The following is a 16396-nucleotide window of genomic DNA, read 5'->3' on the forward strand; positions in this document are numbered from 1 at the left end:
TTCAGTCCTCTTAAATTTCATTTCTGGACAAATATATCAGAAGTGAAGATATCTTTGTTCTGTTTTACGAGTACTTACTGGTCTATTACTAACATTCTGCTAGAATACAAGAAATATTAGACAGTCTGACCTAAAGTAATATGCAGCATTGTTAGAAATTCTGTACATACAGACCTGGAACAGGTAAACAGCAGTACCAGACAATATGTAGCTTGATGCCCAGTGAGTGTCATGAAGACCACCAGTGTCCTGAGAGGATAAGAATAACTGAGAAAGGCTCAAATGGGAGGATGTAGTGAATTCTGGGAAGGACGAATCCCACCACACATCCTTTTCCCCCAGATTTATTTTTTAATTAGATTCTACTGCTATTTTGTCTTCATAAATATGAAAATCCCATACTGTGTTTACTACCTAGACACTCTGATTGTTTCTGCTCAAAATTTTGAACATATTGCTTGACGTTTTCCCTTTATTCCAAAAAAAGTTTAAATCTCTATAAATTTAAATTTTAAATTTTATTAATAAATTTAATTTATTAAATCTGATAACCATGAGTAGAAAACAAAAGAACAGAGTATTTTCATAGAATGGTAATTAATCCAGGTAGATAATTCAGAAGTTTCTGTCTGTGTGGCATTGTTTTTCATCTCATATCAGCAAACCAGCAGTTTCTTCACCTACCACCTCTTGTTTTCTTTCACCCCAGTCTTCTGCATTAGGTTGAAAGAGATCAACATCTTCCTTTAACTCATATTTTCCCAGCAAGAGACTAGTTTAATAGTAGATGTTGATGCTCTAGAATGGTTGGTATTTCCTATAACCAGGTATAGGAGATTTTAAAATATGTAAAATATATGGAGATAGTGCCAATAGAAACTGGAGAAGGGAAAGACGTGGTCTCTTGTACTGTCTGGGGCAAGCACAAAAGAGGTTAGTGAAAGGTTAACTTCCTTCTGACAGGCAGTTTCTATATAGGTTCTTTGGAGTGAAGATCAGAATGTTATCAGAAATGGGTGGTAGCTCAGATGACACAGTGAAAAGGAAGTCGGGGCTAAATTTAGAAATCACACAAAAACTTTTTAAAAATAGCAATATAACCAGTAACACAAAAAAGAGGCAATATGCATTTTCATCTTCCTGAGAAAGCAGTGCAAGTTGGTGTGTTTTTTTTTTTTTTTTTGATTATATAAAGATTGATTTGGTTTGTGGTATTTCATGACTAATGCTGTGTCACCAATCACTTTAGCTTTTCATGGGAAGCTCTTTAGAGTTGAAGAGGAAGCACACTAGGAGAGCAGATGGTAAAATGCTTGCTGAAGAGTGAAGTTTTTGACACAAAAGATTGAACCTCAGGTGAGGATGTATGAAGAATTTAAAAATAAAGAATTCAAGGAATGGAGAACACACACACACACACACACACATATAAATCACACACACACACACACACACACACACACACAAAATCAGGTAAAGCCTTCAGGCACATCTAATGGGATATGTTAGACAAGGTTTTTTGTTTGTTTGTTTGTTTTGTTTAGGGATTGAACTCAGGGGCACTGGACCACTAAGCCACATCCACAGCCTTATTTTATATTTTATTTAAAGATAGGGTCTCACTGAGTTGCTTAGAGCCTTGCTTTTTTAGTTCCTGGGATTACACATATGTGCTACTGTACCTGGCTTAGACAAGTTTTTGATTAGATTGTGGTCTTTGTGTGTTTCAAGAGGAATATAATCTAAGGAGATTTAGGCTTTCCTGTAGTGGGGGAGAAAAACAACCTTTTTGTGTCACTGAAAGTCAACATCCTTCTAGTTGAAAAACAATTTAACTATAAAATAATCACCAGTGGTAATTATAATTTTTATATATAATCTATATCTTAAGAATTTAAAACAGCATTTCCTTGCAGTACAAAACCTAGTGCTACAACATGTTGGTAGGAATCCTAGAAATTATAATTTTTGAACAGATCCCCAAGTTTCACTGAATACAAAAAAGTATTAGGAGAGGATATTTCACAAGGATATTCCACCATCGTTCCCCTTGTGTTATACCTGAGGTACAAACTAAAGATTATTTCTATTTATTGACGCATTAGTATGTGCTTGTTACTCTGTTCTTTTATGTATATTCTTACTTTTAATCTTTACAACAGTACTGTGAAGTAGCTATCAGAACTTCACTTTGGGGTAAGGAAATCAAGGCTTTACAGGAGTGCCAAAGTATGTAAATGATCTCATTCCATGCATTTAACTCCAAAGCCACAGGCCCTGAGCCACTGTGTATGTGACATTCCTAACAACCCAAACCATGTGGTACTCTTTGGTACCTAATGCATGCCGTGTTTTTCTCAGTTAGATCTGTGTGTATTAGAACTCAGAGCACAAGCTTTTAGTGCATAAATTAAAGGACCATGAGGAGAAAACATTGGAAGGTCTCAGCTACACAGGTTTTTAATGAATCTTAGCCAATAAGCTAAGAAAATGTTGATTTGTAGGAGTCAGATTCAGAGTAATTCTCAGTTCTTCATATGCAAAGTATACAAGCCTCCTTATCAAACAGAGAATACAAGAATTACACGAAAGCCCTGGGAGTTGTGGGTTTGGGCAGGGGTAAGCTCAAATTATTTCAGGGTCTGGTAGGTAATATGAAGGTGGCCAGGTTTTGTTCTTTGATCCAACATAGTTTTTGCATTATAGGACATAGAATATGCTTAACTTCTGTAACAAATATGTGTTCTCTTCTTTATTCTTGTCAATGTGAGAGTCAGTTGGTAGCCAACCTCACTAGAGCTCCTTGTCATCTTGGAATATGGGCAATATTGCTTAGTCTTTCAGTTTATCAAAAGGAGTAGGTATTTGTGTGTTTTGTTTTGGGGTGTGTGTGTGTGTGTGTGTGTGTGTTTGGGTTTTGTTATTCTTAATGTGAAATCTCTGAATTTTAGATATTGACCTCTTAAAAAATTGTACTGAATCAAGTGGTATGTGAGACCTCAATTCTAGCCCTCTTGGTATGAAAGCCAAGTCTTCTCCATGTATAGGCTAATAATGAGTCCCAGTGTGACTGAGATTCAGATACTAAACTTGATACCTGTTGTCCTAACATCCCACCACTTTAGCATTTGTCACAGGTTTTCATTTTTAATAAAGCATTCTTATTAATATCTGCATTAAAATAAGCCAGTTTAGCATTAATATATATTCACTTTGTGTTTCCAGATTTGTCTGTGCAGGTACATAAACTTCTTGCTTGATTAAATCTCAAATCTGTTCCAACACTTTTCCACATCCTTCCCAGACTCATTGTTAACTGTACCTCCCTTTCAAAGACAGCATGTGGCATTTCTACTGAATAGAAGTAAGTTCCAACAAGTGACTGGAGACATCCAGCCCCTTCTAGTCTCAAAGTTGTAGAGGCATGTGCTGCTGCTGCATCTACTAGTCATGCTGTTCTCTGTACACTGCAAGATCCACTCACACACCAGCCCAGCAGTAAGCAGGGTCAGTGGGAAGTTTTTGTCATGTGAATTATGTGTGGAAAATCAGGACTGAGCAATCTGTGTGGCCTAAAAAGCTTTTGCTTCAGTGACCATTTGCTATAAATCTATTACTATTCAATTCATTGTTTAGTTGATGCTTTTATTTTGAGACAAATTCTTTTAGCCATAATAAGCTTTGAAAAACCTTAAAATACATGTTTAACAACAAAAAAACTGAGCTTTTTTGTTTGTTTCTTAAAGTCAATGATAATGTATAACTTATGTAAAGATTGTTAATATTTAGCATCCACCATTGTAGCCATAGTGATGTCATCAACCACAGAAAATTTTAAAGGCCTAAGTCTTCTGAAAAAGGATTTATAGCTACTTCAAAAGTTTGTGAGTATTTTCAGAAGACTTTGCCCAAAGATGACATTTTACATGTGCAGTTGCAGAAAATGTATATATCAGTCCTTAATGACTTTTCATTTGATAAAGTGACTTCCCTTCTAATCTAATTTAGCTCATCATTTATTCCAGCTATTCTTACACATGTACAAAAATTAAAGCAGTAGTTTTTAATTCATTAACTCCCCTAAACAGAAGAAATCATTTACAAATAATTGATGGTTTAGTTTTTTTTTCCACCCACTAATTCATGGAATCCAAGTCCAACTTTTAAAAATTTGTTGATAAAGTGAAATACTTAGCATGGCTTTGGATACAATAGTAAAACCTTTGATTATTTAAAATGTTTTAAAAGTCATTGTGGAAATAAGAGTATTTTGTGGTAATGATATATAGTTCTTGATGGAAAAAAAGTGTCATCTACCGTAAAGTACTATATATATTAAATAAAGCCTGTGGATCAGAAATGCACTTGGAGTTAGTTATGGCTCACATATAAGTCACAATTGTATCTAAATAACCCTCAACAACCTACCAATTGTGAGTTTCATCTTCAAAACATATTTAAGAACATTAGGTTCCTAATGGAAGGTAGTTCCTATGAAAATATTTGAACTTAAATATTTACATATTTTCACTTGAAAAATATAATAGTGTAGGAAATATCTTCCATTTAGCAGAATTTGTTCTGACCTTATCCAAAGAGAAGATATTTGCAAATTAATTATATTAAGGTCTGCAGAGAAGAATTGAATTGAAAACATTAACAATTTCAAATTTATTAACCTTCAGTGGTTAGTAGATTTTTAAAAAAGAATATTGCAAGCAATATTTAAATATTTAAAAGTATAATATGTCCATTTTGAAAAAAAATTAGTCTTCTGAAAAATGACAGAGACACATTATAAAATACAGATATAGCTAAGAGCATGATTCAAGTACAAGAAGGTACCAACAAAAATACTTCTGCTCATGTTTCTTTTTTAATCTACATGAACAATGAAAGTTACATTTTTAAGAAATAATTTTGTATTTGGAATTAATGTTTTAAAAAATATGTATTTCCTTTAATAATACCAACATAGTACAACTGATTTGTTGGTCAATAAATAAATATTTTAGAGTTGCATGACATTAACAATTTTAGTAGCCTTTTTTATACTCAAAAGTATCATGGTGTGGTTGGTAAACTGCATCATCACACTCTCAATAGAAAGTCACCAGTTTCTTAGTACTGGTCCCAGTAACATTCCACAGTTGATTACTACCTATAATCTTCCTAAAATTTATGTCCTTACCAAAGTGACCTTATATGACTTCTGTTTATTTAAAAATCTTTCTGGTAAGATATGGGTTTCCTTCATTTCTACTCACATTCTGAATATTTCGTTACTCTTTTTCTCAGGACAAAGAGGTATCACTGCTATTATTTTGTTTTATATTTTTACTAATAGAACAGTTTCTGCTCTGTGTTAAAGGGGCATTTAGACAAGCTATTTGAAAAGCTTCTTTCCTTCCCCGTGCCTATTTCATACAGGGTGTTCCAGAAAGATTGTACCCCTGTGCTGGACCTTGGAATGCTCAGGAGTGTCTGGGCCTCAAAACATTAAGGAACTTGTTCATTTTACTTTGAGGGCTCTGTCTGAAAGTCTACGAAACTGAGTTGGGGAGTCTTCTTTATCTGTTTTCTCTTTTGTCAAACAATAAAATCCCAAGCCAGCAGCAACATATTCCTCTGGTTAATAAGATTATAGGAGCACAGACATTACAAAGGGCTAACGTGATTAGATTTTTTTTCCTGAGAGGTAATATCAGGAAATGATCCACATATAATATGTGATCTCAGAAATGACGATGATATGAATCCATAAAGCAAGGCATTTACGTACTATGCCAGACTGGGGGAGAATCAGCCAGGAAGTTGTTGTATTTGTATAAAATCAAGCCCCTGTTGGCTGTTCATGTTCTCACTCCCTACTCCATGTTTTAAAAATGTTATCCATAAGTACAACAATCCTGTAAACCAGTTGAAAGGAAGATAGCCTCCATGGTTGAACAAGTTTGAGAACTCCAACCCTTAGCTCACAGATGCCCAGCTCCATTGTCTTCTTAAAGCTTCTGCATTTTGCAGTACAGACATCTGTTTAACTTCTTATAACTACCATTCTCTACATTGGTCTTACTTTGACTTTGGAACCTACTTGTCAAATAGATAGCTATTAAAATCTCAAGTAACTAATGTCCCACAAATATTCTTTGAAGGCATCCATACATACATTCCCTAATCTTTTTTTCAATATTGCTTTTTAGTTGTAGGTGGACACAATACTTTTATTTTATTTTTATATGGTGCTGAGGATGGAACCCAGTGCCCCACTCATGCCAGGTGAGCACTCTACCTCTGAGCTCAAACCTCAGCCCATTCCCTAATCTTAATGATTTGTAAATCTTTAAAAGAGTCTCCCTTCCCAGTTTCTTCTTTATCACACTATGACTTTATATAAACTTTCTGAAAATAAACTGTTCTTTAGGTAGTATTTATGATGCTTATGTGCATATACCCATACTATGATGTTACCATCATAATCATAAAGGTAATAAGTGGGACTTCAAAGAGTGTAAGATTTATTTGTTTATTTATTTAGGTACTGGGGATTTTAAACTCAGGGCCATTTTACCTCTGAACTGCATCCCCAGCCTTTTTAATTTAACTTAATTTATTTATTTTTTAAATTTTATTTTAATTTTGTTTTGAGACAGGGTCTAGCTAAGTTGGTGAAAATAGAACTTGTGGTTCTCCTGTTTCAGCCTCTAGAGTCACTGGGATTTCAGGTGTGTACCACTGTGCCCTGGTAATGCAAGATTTTGCAGACCTGAGGGCAAGATTCTTTGTAATAGGACCATGTAAATTACATCAGTCCCACACTCTTTGGAACTGCTTGGTTTATGTTTTGCCATACTGCGTCAAGCATCTGACCTCCAGTGTCATTGCTTCTGATAATTAGGATATGGTGACAAACATGAAGTAGGAAGATGACAAGCATGGAACTAAATAGAAGAATGTTTACTTGAAAAATTAGTAATAGGGCCAGAAAAGAGATTTTAAAAGAAAAAGAATGTTTTAAATGATAAAGGAATATTTCCTCCAATAGGCTATACTGACTTATTTCCAATAAGTCAGTATAGCCTCTTGGAAAGCAAAACCCAAAACAGAAAGATATTTCCAGCAATATTTTATTTTTCTTTTATTCTGATGCTGGGGATTGAACCCAAGACCTCACCCATGTTAGGCAAGTGCTCTGCCATTGAGCTACTTCTTCAGCCCTTCTTGTATTTTATAGTACTTATAATACTTGTTTTAGGCATTTTACTAACATCTCTTAACTTCACTATTGTGAAGAAATGATGTGTGTTGATTTGGACTATTCAGTTTTAATGCATATTCATTAGTACTTCATACATCCTAATCTTGCACCAAAGATGATTTACTAATAAATAAGTAATAAATGATTTTTAAATAACACTGACACAATTTTTAAAAAAATAGCTTCACATAATGGTTGCACCCCACTTTTTTGCCCCCACACCTCCCCCCCAAAATTGGCAGAAAATCATGATTATGTGGTGAAATATAATACAATTAAAATCTGGTTGGTCTCAGGCTGATATCAAGCTCTATCTCTTCACTTATGACCATGATTCTTTAAATTGCTCAGTGAAAGACTGAATAGTCTTCATCTTATACCAAGTTTAAGAGGGACATGAGAACTTAGCAAAGAAGAATAAGTAGATCCCTGCCACCAGTAGATTTCAAACAGGATCCATAATCTTCAGGAGGGGCTTCAAGAGGCTGTGTCGTGCAGTAATTTGTAATTTTGCTGAGCAATGAGTTGCATCATAAGTGCAGAGAGGCTTTTCTATGGAATGAGTCAGTCAATAACGTGAACCCAGACAGCAGCGACTCGGTATGACTTTATTGTTGTCATTTATGTAGTAATGCTTATTTAAAAAGATGCAGCAACAACTGTCGCTGTGTGCAGTGTGAGAGAGGGCCAGCTGTTCAGGCTATAAAGGGGTCAAAAAAAGTAAGAAGTCTGATGAATAACTGTGTCCAAGTTTTCTGCTGTCAATTTGATGCTGAGGGGCATTTACAAATTTGAGGACTCAGAGACCCAATATCCAGGAAGGGTTTCCAGAATGTCATTTCCCATTTGAACAAATTAAGAGTTGGATGACATGCCAAGGGCACAGAGGCTAGATTGTACATATATACCATGGCTTATATTTTCTGTGCTATTATTCCTTTTGTTTTTGCCTTTTAAATAACCAGTAGCTTTAGATATTAGGCTCCACCTTTATGTATTTTATATGCATTCTGTAATTTAACCCTGTAAAGTTAAAGCAGTTATTACCCCCTATAAAGGATGGGAGTGTAAGGTAACCAGGAAGCAGAGGTTTATAGAGATATTGGCTACCTAATACAAAGTCATTCTCAGCTACAACTGGGTGGGATAAGGCAAATAGGCCAGTCTGAGGGTTTATCACTCTGTTATATGCTTCCTTTGATCAGAGGAAAACAAAGCTAGCTGGATTGTTGTTGGTGTCCCGGCCCCCCCCCCCCCCCGTATTTAGAGTCAAATGGAAAATGTAGAAAGGTGGGAGCCTTAGCTTAGAATTAAAACAGACTCTGATGGTGGTCCCTATCATTTCTGATTCAGAGGTCCTCTGAAGTCTCCCCTTCAAACAGAGCAGATCTAATGAACTGAATATTTGTGTCTAAGAGCTTCAGCAAATGTGGAAGTTACCATTTGGTTTTTAGTTCCAGAGTGTAGGAATAAAAATAGGTGTGACATTCCAGTCTAAAGCCACCTTGAGCTGTTAATGAGTTTTTGAAAGTCCTTTCAAAGTGACCATGAGATTTTAAAAATTTCATTTGAAAGCTTGGTCCTCAGTGGGCAGGGTAAGACCTAAGACCTATGTGGTAGGACCTCCATTCCTTCTTCCCTTTGCAGAAACAACCATGGAAATATCAACACATCTAAGATTTACCTGAATTTTATGATCACCATGTCACAAAAACATGACATTACCACATTGGCACATCTCACAGTTTCCATGTGGCCTTTCCCTAGAATTCTGCCAGAATTCCTAAGAGGAACTTTTTAAGAGTTCTCACAGTGTTCCTTCTAAGGCTTGCCATGAGCTTCCTAAGAGTTCTGAAAGCTAGCATTCAGCATTAAATATCTCCACCCAATGTGCTCAACAGTAACTTGAAATAAAATAAATTTATATTTTACATTTTATTTTTATGATTCATTAACACATTTTGCTTTTCTGTGCACAATGCTTAAAATAGGTTAATTATAATTGACTTATTATTTATATTATGTTATTGAAGGCGACTTCATCATATGCAATTTTATTGATAATTGTTTTAATTTAACATAATTATTTATAATATTTTACTACTGTTTTACATTTGGGCAAATTTTTAATAGAATCTAATTTATCTTTCTATTCTAACATACTAAAAAATATTATTTCCACAATGCAAAATGTTTTTTACAAAAAAAAAAATCAAGGATTGCTATTCCTTTGGGAATGTTGACATAAACAATTTTTGAGTTCTGTGTGTGTTTTATAAAATGCTGCCAAGCTTTTAAATAACTTAGAGAACATCACATGAAAGCTCCTACATAAATGCAAATTATAATTGATTATATTTGAATGCCTTTTTCCAAAAGGGCAAGGATGGAATTCTTAACTTCAGCTTTAAAAGTGACTTAGAAATTCTGACCTGGGTGGAGGCAGCACAGTGATCAGTGTATATTAAGGGCAATATTCTTTCTTAGATGATGGAGGTTGACTTGAGAGTTACAGATTCAGCACTGAGACAAATGATATGTCATTCATTATGCAGGTTTGTGTGAATTGAATCACCATGATTTTTCCTCACAAGACCATCCCCCCACCCCCACAGTTAAAAGAAGGTTTCATGTTTATTTCTCCTACAAAGGTTTTGTTTGTGTTATTCCTTCTCTTTGGAAGCCTCATGAATCTTCATCTTCACCTGTTGTCTAGCTAACTCCTATCTTCTCTCTGATACCTACTCAGTCCATACTGCATTGAACTTGCTCATGTACAAAGTTAGCTATGTTCTGCCCTGTCTTCTCAGCTATGGTTTGAGATAATAAGGTATTATTTTGCTGAATGATATTGTGTGCTCATAGAGGAACAGTGTCATAACTCTTCAGTGTTACACATTGTGGGTGTGTTTATTACATATATTTACAGTCATGCAATTTATGCTAGATGAGATCATAGGTGTTTGGGTTGAGTTGTCTTATGTTTATGGACAGGGAAAATTTTATATAAAAATGTAATTTCTCATAAGAATCATCACTCGCATTATAGGTAAAGCCAGAATTAGAATTTAGGTGTCGTAATTTCCAGCCTACTTTAGTACCCACTCTTCTTTCTTCCTTCCTTCCTTCTTTCATTTTACAAATACTTATCATTCACCAGGTATCAGACACTTTGCTAGGCCCTGATAATGCATTGTTGAGCCTGTCTTGGAACTTATACTATCATTAGAGAGAAAGATAATAACAAACATCATGTAAATGCCCCTATTCCAGCTACTGAACTAAGCTTTGTTCAGAATTCTGTAGTTCTATGAGAGTAAGTAATGGTAAGTAATGGATGGACTCTTTCCAAATGCCATCGCTTGGCCTAGTGGAGTGAGTTATCAAATTCATTTTGGAAATTCTACCTACCCTAACCTATGTCACCATGTACTTTTACCCAATCTAGAAAGCAGTCTTAGCCATTTCACCTAGTACATAATGGAATTTGTCTACATATTATTGTAGTAAAATGCCAGAAAATTATTCAGTCATCAGCATCCATTAAAAGTACCCACCAATGTCACCTACTGTGTCCCAGGTTGTGTGACTTTAGACTATACCCAACAGGAAAACATTTGGCATATGTCCCTGCTTCCATCCCACCTTCTGCCTTCCTCAATATTCTCAGATTTCTCAAGAGAACCCATGGGATATGTAATTTAGGATTATATCAGGGGTGGTCAATTGTCCTATCTCAGGACACAAAGTTAGTGCTTGTTCATGCTTAGTGAGCAAGGGCAGAAAGGGAGAGGTTGAAACCTGATGTTAGCGGTACTTGCTGATGTTGGGCAGAGTGAAGGAAGCCTCATATGCTTGGAGGAGGGCCAATTCTGTAGGCAGAGCAGATGGGTTCAGCCCAGTCTTTGGGACAAGAAAGTTCAACCTGATTTAACAGTGTGGCTGTTGAGCCAAGCAAAGCACAGCCTGGACATTCACTTGGGCCACTGTTTTTGAAAGGCTCCACTCAGAAGGAACTCTGATTGATGTAGGCCCTACCAAGGATGGGATTCAGGACTCCAGGCTGTTAACATTGCTGATAGGTTAACAAAGCATTGCCTAGACTGGGACCAATTCCTGAAAATAACTATAGGAATCCATTTCCAAGATCAGATAGCAGAGTGGAGCTAGGACTTCTTGGTTGCTAGATCTGAATGTTGTGGTCAGAGTAGAACTCATAAGAAAGTCTAGAGTGTGTTGAACTTCTTAAAACCTTAAGTCAAAATTAGTGTATTAAAAAAGGTCTTGTCCTACTTATGGGAAGAAAAGAAAGGTAAAGGTTGGGATCCAAACAGGGCTGGAATGAATAATTTAGCCAAGATGTAATCATGATAGCCTTGCTAACCTTGTTAAAAAGTTTGTATCTCTATGCAAACTAAGGACTCTTTCAATAATTATCAGCCATCTGCCTCCAATTTTTAAGTTAATTAGTTATTATATTTATTTTTATTTGCATATTTATATGTATGTCTAATTTGCGTATATATTACATTCAATAAAACCTAATTTCATTGGGATTATTAGTGATATATTCTGGATAATTTGAGAATAAATGATGTTTGGTTAATAAAAAATATTGTTATTTCAATCTTATTGAAAAATATTTTAAATCCCTCTTTCCTGCTAAATGTAGTATAATGAAAATAAGAACTTTTTTATGGTTAAAAAATTGAGTGGGGTCCTTAATCTGATAATATAGACAAGGCAGATATAAAATAGTTTGGAGGTTGGAGTGTGTAGGGGTAGAGGGAAGATGATTATTATTGTTCAAATTAATCATTAATATCAACTGTTCTTCTGGTGGTTTTATACCCTACCCTAAAAGCGAACCCTTAAAAAATCACCTGATTAGTTGATGATTCTGAGTTTCTGCTAAGACATGTACTAGTTATGGGCTGATGTGGTATGTGTTTATTATAATAATTTATAAACATAGAGGGGATAATAATTTAATAGTTTTAGGGTCACCATACTTGCCTGAAAACATCTCAGCATACGTAAGATGACTTTATTACTGTTCTGGCAAGAGAGCTGAACACTCTGCTTTCTTACAGTTTTTCTGATCAACTTTAAATAGCCTTAAGGTTTCCTGTAGAAAGAAAGACTTGAGATTGTGTTTTCTCTAAGAAAAATTAAAAATATGAAGCATAACTTTATTATGAATCAGTTTGAAAATTAGTCTAAGAAGGAAGATGTTACTTGAATCATGCATAATATTACGTGTAAACCAAAGGTCATTTGGGAAGTAATGGAAAGGGTATTAAAACTGCTGCTGTTTTTTCTTTTTTCTTTTTTTTTTTTTTGTTAAACAGGCTCATGCACAATTAGTTCGAGAAGTTGATGTGGAGAAGGTGTCTGCTTTTGAGAATCCATATGTAGATGCAATAAAGAGTTTGTGGAATGACCCTGGAATCCAGGAATGCTATGACAGACGACGAGAATATCAGTTATCTGACTCTACCAAATAGTGAGTATCCAGGCAGGAGGCATTTCAATCTTTCTCTTTACCCTGGTTTCATTTGAATATGTTCTGCAATTGTTATAACGTCCGCATTCTGTGCTATGCATGTAGTAATCAAACTTAGGAATTATAGATACTAGGCTTGTTCCAAACTCATAAATCTAGACTATATTATAAGGGTTTGGACTCACAATGGAGAGTATTTTCTTTTACCTATTTGAAAAACAAAACAGAAGAATCTAGGAATCTGATTTACCACCTTGTTTCCTCCCCAAAATTGCAAAACTAGTAATTGTCAAACAAACTACTCAGTTTGAAATCTTGTAATAATAATTTTTGAGACATTCTGATCTTGTTCATGTGCTGGAAAACAAAACATTAGATATTGCCAATAAAAATATGATTATGGCTTCTTAAAACATAAGATTTCCTAGTTTGAGTTCTCAGAATCTTGACCGTTTATTGAGAGCCACTATTCTATTGATGGATGGGTTTTCCTTTGCATGAAAATTACATGTGAGTCTAATTTTGCATGCATTCCAGAATTATTTTGTGAGTTGTCAGTCAAACTCATGTGTCCTGGGAAATATTTGCCTTCTAGAGAAATCTGTCAATTCTCCAGTAAAATCTTGCCTAATGTAAGGAAAGTAAAGATGTTGGTAATCATTGGATTAGTGTCATCATTGTATTCAACAGTCTAGATAATCCAGCACATGAAAAATAGTGAGAATGTTTTTTTATTTTTTTGTAGTATTTAGCCAGATTTCTGTCTGCATTAATTATGTTAACCCAATTTGCCTTTTGTCTTATTTTGTGGTCAGAAGAATGGGTGGAAAATATTCAGCAGCCTTAGGCCAATTTATTTGATAAAGTCCCCAGTAGATGAGAGCAGGGTCTTGGGGAAAACAAGGAGTCTCAATAGGCTGATTTGTTTTACTTAATAATGCATGGAAGACCTCAGAGCTGTGCCCTCTTGTTTTTCCAGTGTAGTTGTATCTTTGCATTTATAGAAAATGAGTTATGATTCAGGTCGGCCATAGAAATATTGCCTGATCAAAATATTTTCTTGTATTCTTATGGCAAATTTTAATTACATAATTCTGGAATGTGACATAAAATATCTCTTACACCTGAACTAAGGCTCATCTCCTTATGTGCCTCTGAAATATGTGCTACACTCATTCCATTTCTTCATCTTCCTCCTTCCACACATTCAAATCACTCTCCTTTCCCTGGTCTCCCTTCTGCTCACCTTAGTTTACCCATCTTCCCTTCACTCCCTCCCTCTGTCCTTACCTTCCTTCTTCGTCCCTTCTGAGCTTCTGCTATGTAAGTTTCTTTGAGTACAGAGATGGGAAAAAATACATTCAACTCTTCTCTGTTCCAAATTTTACCCCCTCCACCTTTGACCAGCTGTCTGTCTTGTACTTCCTGCCCCCTCTGTCCTTCTGTTTCCTTTGCCATTTCAAATTTCATCGATCCCCCTCGCCCAATGTTGCTGTTGTGTTTTATCCATCCTCCCTGTTCCTGCTCCTTTTGTCTCCCCCGCTGTGCTTGTTTACTCCTCCACCCTCCTTTTTAGTTCTCTCTGGTTCTAACTCCTTTCCATTTCTCACATTTCTACTTTGATGCCTTTACTTAAGTAACCTTTGTCTTTTCCATTTATTTGAAATTACATTCCTTCCTCTCCCTGCCTCTTTTATTTATCCATTATTTGTAATGATCCTCCCCACAGTGAGATCTTGCTAGTTGGTAAAGAGCTCTAATATCTAATAATTATATGCTCATTGGGGTTAGGTTCTCCCTCAGGAATCTGGTTTGCTTTTTGACCAGGATAGACCCTTTGGTAGATTCCTTGTGCATGAAGACACCTGTTTTGGTTACCATGGTTGTGGTCTTGAGACAAGCCTCCATCACCTCAGATGACATTCCCCCTATTTAGATTTGTAGATTTCTGGATATGTGTGCGTTACTTAGTATGAGAATTGGATGCTACCATACCTACTTGCTTTAGGGCAAAAAGCTATCCTAGTCAGTTCCTCCAGGTCCTGTTGGTGCTGTAATCATCAGGAAGCCACTATCTTAGAATTCTGCAGGTACAGTCCAGGTCCACCATAGAAACAGGCCTACTCATTGGACACATCCCTTTTGATAGAGCCAGACCATGACTGGGGCATCTGGTGCAGACTGATCTCAACCACCTCAAGTGATTATTCTTTAAGTAGTTTTACCTTCCTCTTATGGAAATGGGGAGAAGTCGATATCCCAAATTACATATATATGGGTACATGTATCTAAGATAGATACATATACCTGATTCCTTGCTAAGCATATTTTTATGCTGAAGTAATAAAGTAAATTTTGGCATGTTCTTATACCTTTAAGCATTTTAGTATGCTTCTCTTTATAAAAGACATTTTCCTATATAGTAAAAACTACAATAGTATACCTAAAGTTAATACTTAGTACTTATCAGTTCATATTCAAATTTCCCACCAGATTCTTTCAAAAATGTTCTTTAAAGGTGGTTGATTTTAGGACTACACATACCATCTGCTTGTCATGTCTCTATATGAACATTTTTTTATTATTAGTTGTTTAAAATATTACATAGCTCTTGACATATCATATTTCATACATTTGATTCAAGTGGGTTATGAACTCCCATTTTTCCCCCGTATACAGATTGCAGACTCACATCGGTTACACATCCACGTTTTTACATACTGCCATACTAGTGTCTGTTGTATTCTGCTGCCTTTCCTATCCTCTACTATCCCCCCTCCTCTCCCCTCCCCTCCCATCTTCTCTCTCTACCCCATCTACTGTACTTCATTTCTCTCCCTTGTTTTTTTATCCACTTTCCCCTCACTTCCTCTTATATGTAATTTTGTATAACGATGAGGATCTCCTTCCATTTCCATGCAATTTCCCTTCTCTCTCCCTTTCCCTCCCTCCTCTTTTCCCTGTTTAATGTTAATCTTCTTCTCATGCTCTTCCTCCCTGCTCTGTTCTTAGTTGTTCTCCTTATATCAAAGATGACATTTGGCATTTGATTTTAGGACTTGGCTACCTTCACTTAGCATAATCAGTTCTAGTGTCATCCATTTCTCTGCAAATGCCATGATTTTGTCATTTTTTAGTGCTGAGTAATACTCTATTGTGTATAAATGCCACATTTTTTTTATCCATTCATCTATTGAAGGGCATCTAGGTTGGTTCCACAATTATGCTGCTATGAATTATGCTGCTATGAACATCAATGTAGCTGTATCCCTATAGTACGCTCTTTTAAGGTCTTTAGGGAATAATCCGAGAAGGGGGATAGCTGGGTCAAATGGTGGTTCCATTCCCAGCTTTCCAAGGAATCTCCATACTGCTTTCCAAATTGGCCGCACCAATTTGCAGTCCCACCAGCAATGAACAAGTGTACCCTTTTCCCCACTTGTTGTTCTTTGACTTCATAATGGTTGCCAATCTTACTGAAGTGAGATGGTATCTTAGGGTGGTTTTGATTTGCATTTCTCTGACTGCTAGAGATGGTGAGCATTTTTTCATGTACTTGTAGATTGTTTGTATGTCCTCCTCTGAGAAGTGTCTGTTCAGGTCCTTGGCCCATTTATTGATTCGGTTATTTG

At 35.8% G+C, this 16396-nt stretch overlaps 1 protein-coding gene across 2 annotated transcripts in view; it reads left to right on the plus strand.

Annotated features, from left to right (window-relative positions):
* Positions 1-16396, plus strand: part of LOC113186547 (guanine nucleotide-binding protein G(q) subunit alpha) — a 285871-nt gene that overhangs the window by 187300 nt on the left and 82175 nt on the right. For both annotated transcript variants that reach the window (XM_026394018.2, XM_026394019.2), the window contains exon 3: positions 12610-12764. In XM_026394018.2, coding sequence (XP_026249803.1) covers positions 12610-12764 — 155 coding nt within the window. The remainder of the gene's footprint in view (positions 1-12609; positions 12765-16396) is intronic.

The sequence above is a fragment of the Urocitellus parryii genome, chromosome 4, assembly GCF_045843805.1.
Source record: "Urocitellus parryii isolate mUroPar1 chromosome 4, mUroPar1.hap1, whole genome shotgun sequence".
Taxonomy (NCBI): Eukaryota; Metazoa; Chordata; class Mammalia; order Rodentia; family Sciuridae; genus Urocitellus; species Urocitellus parryii.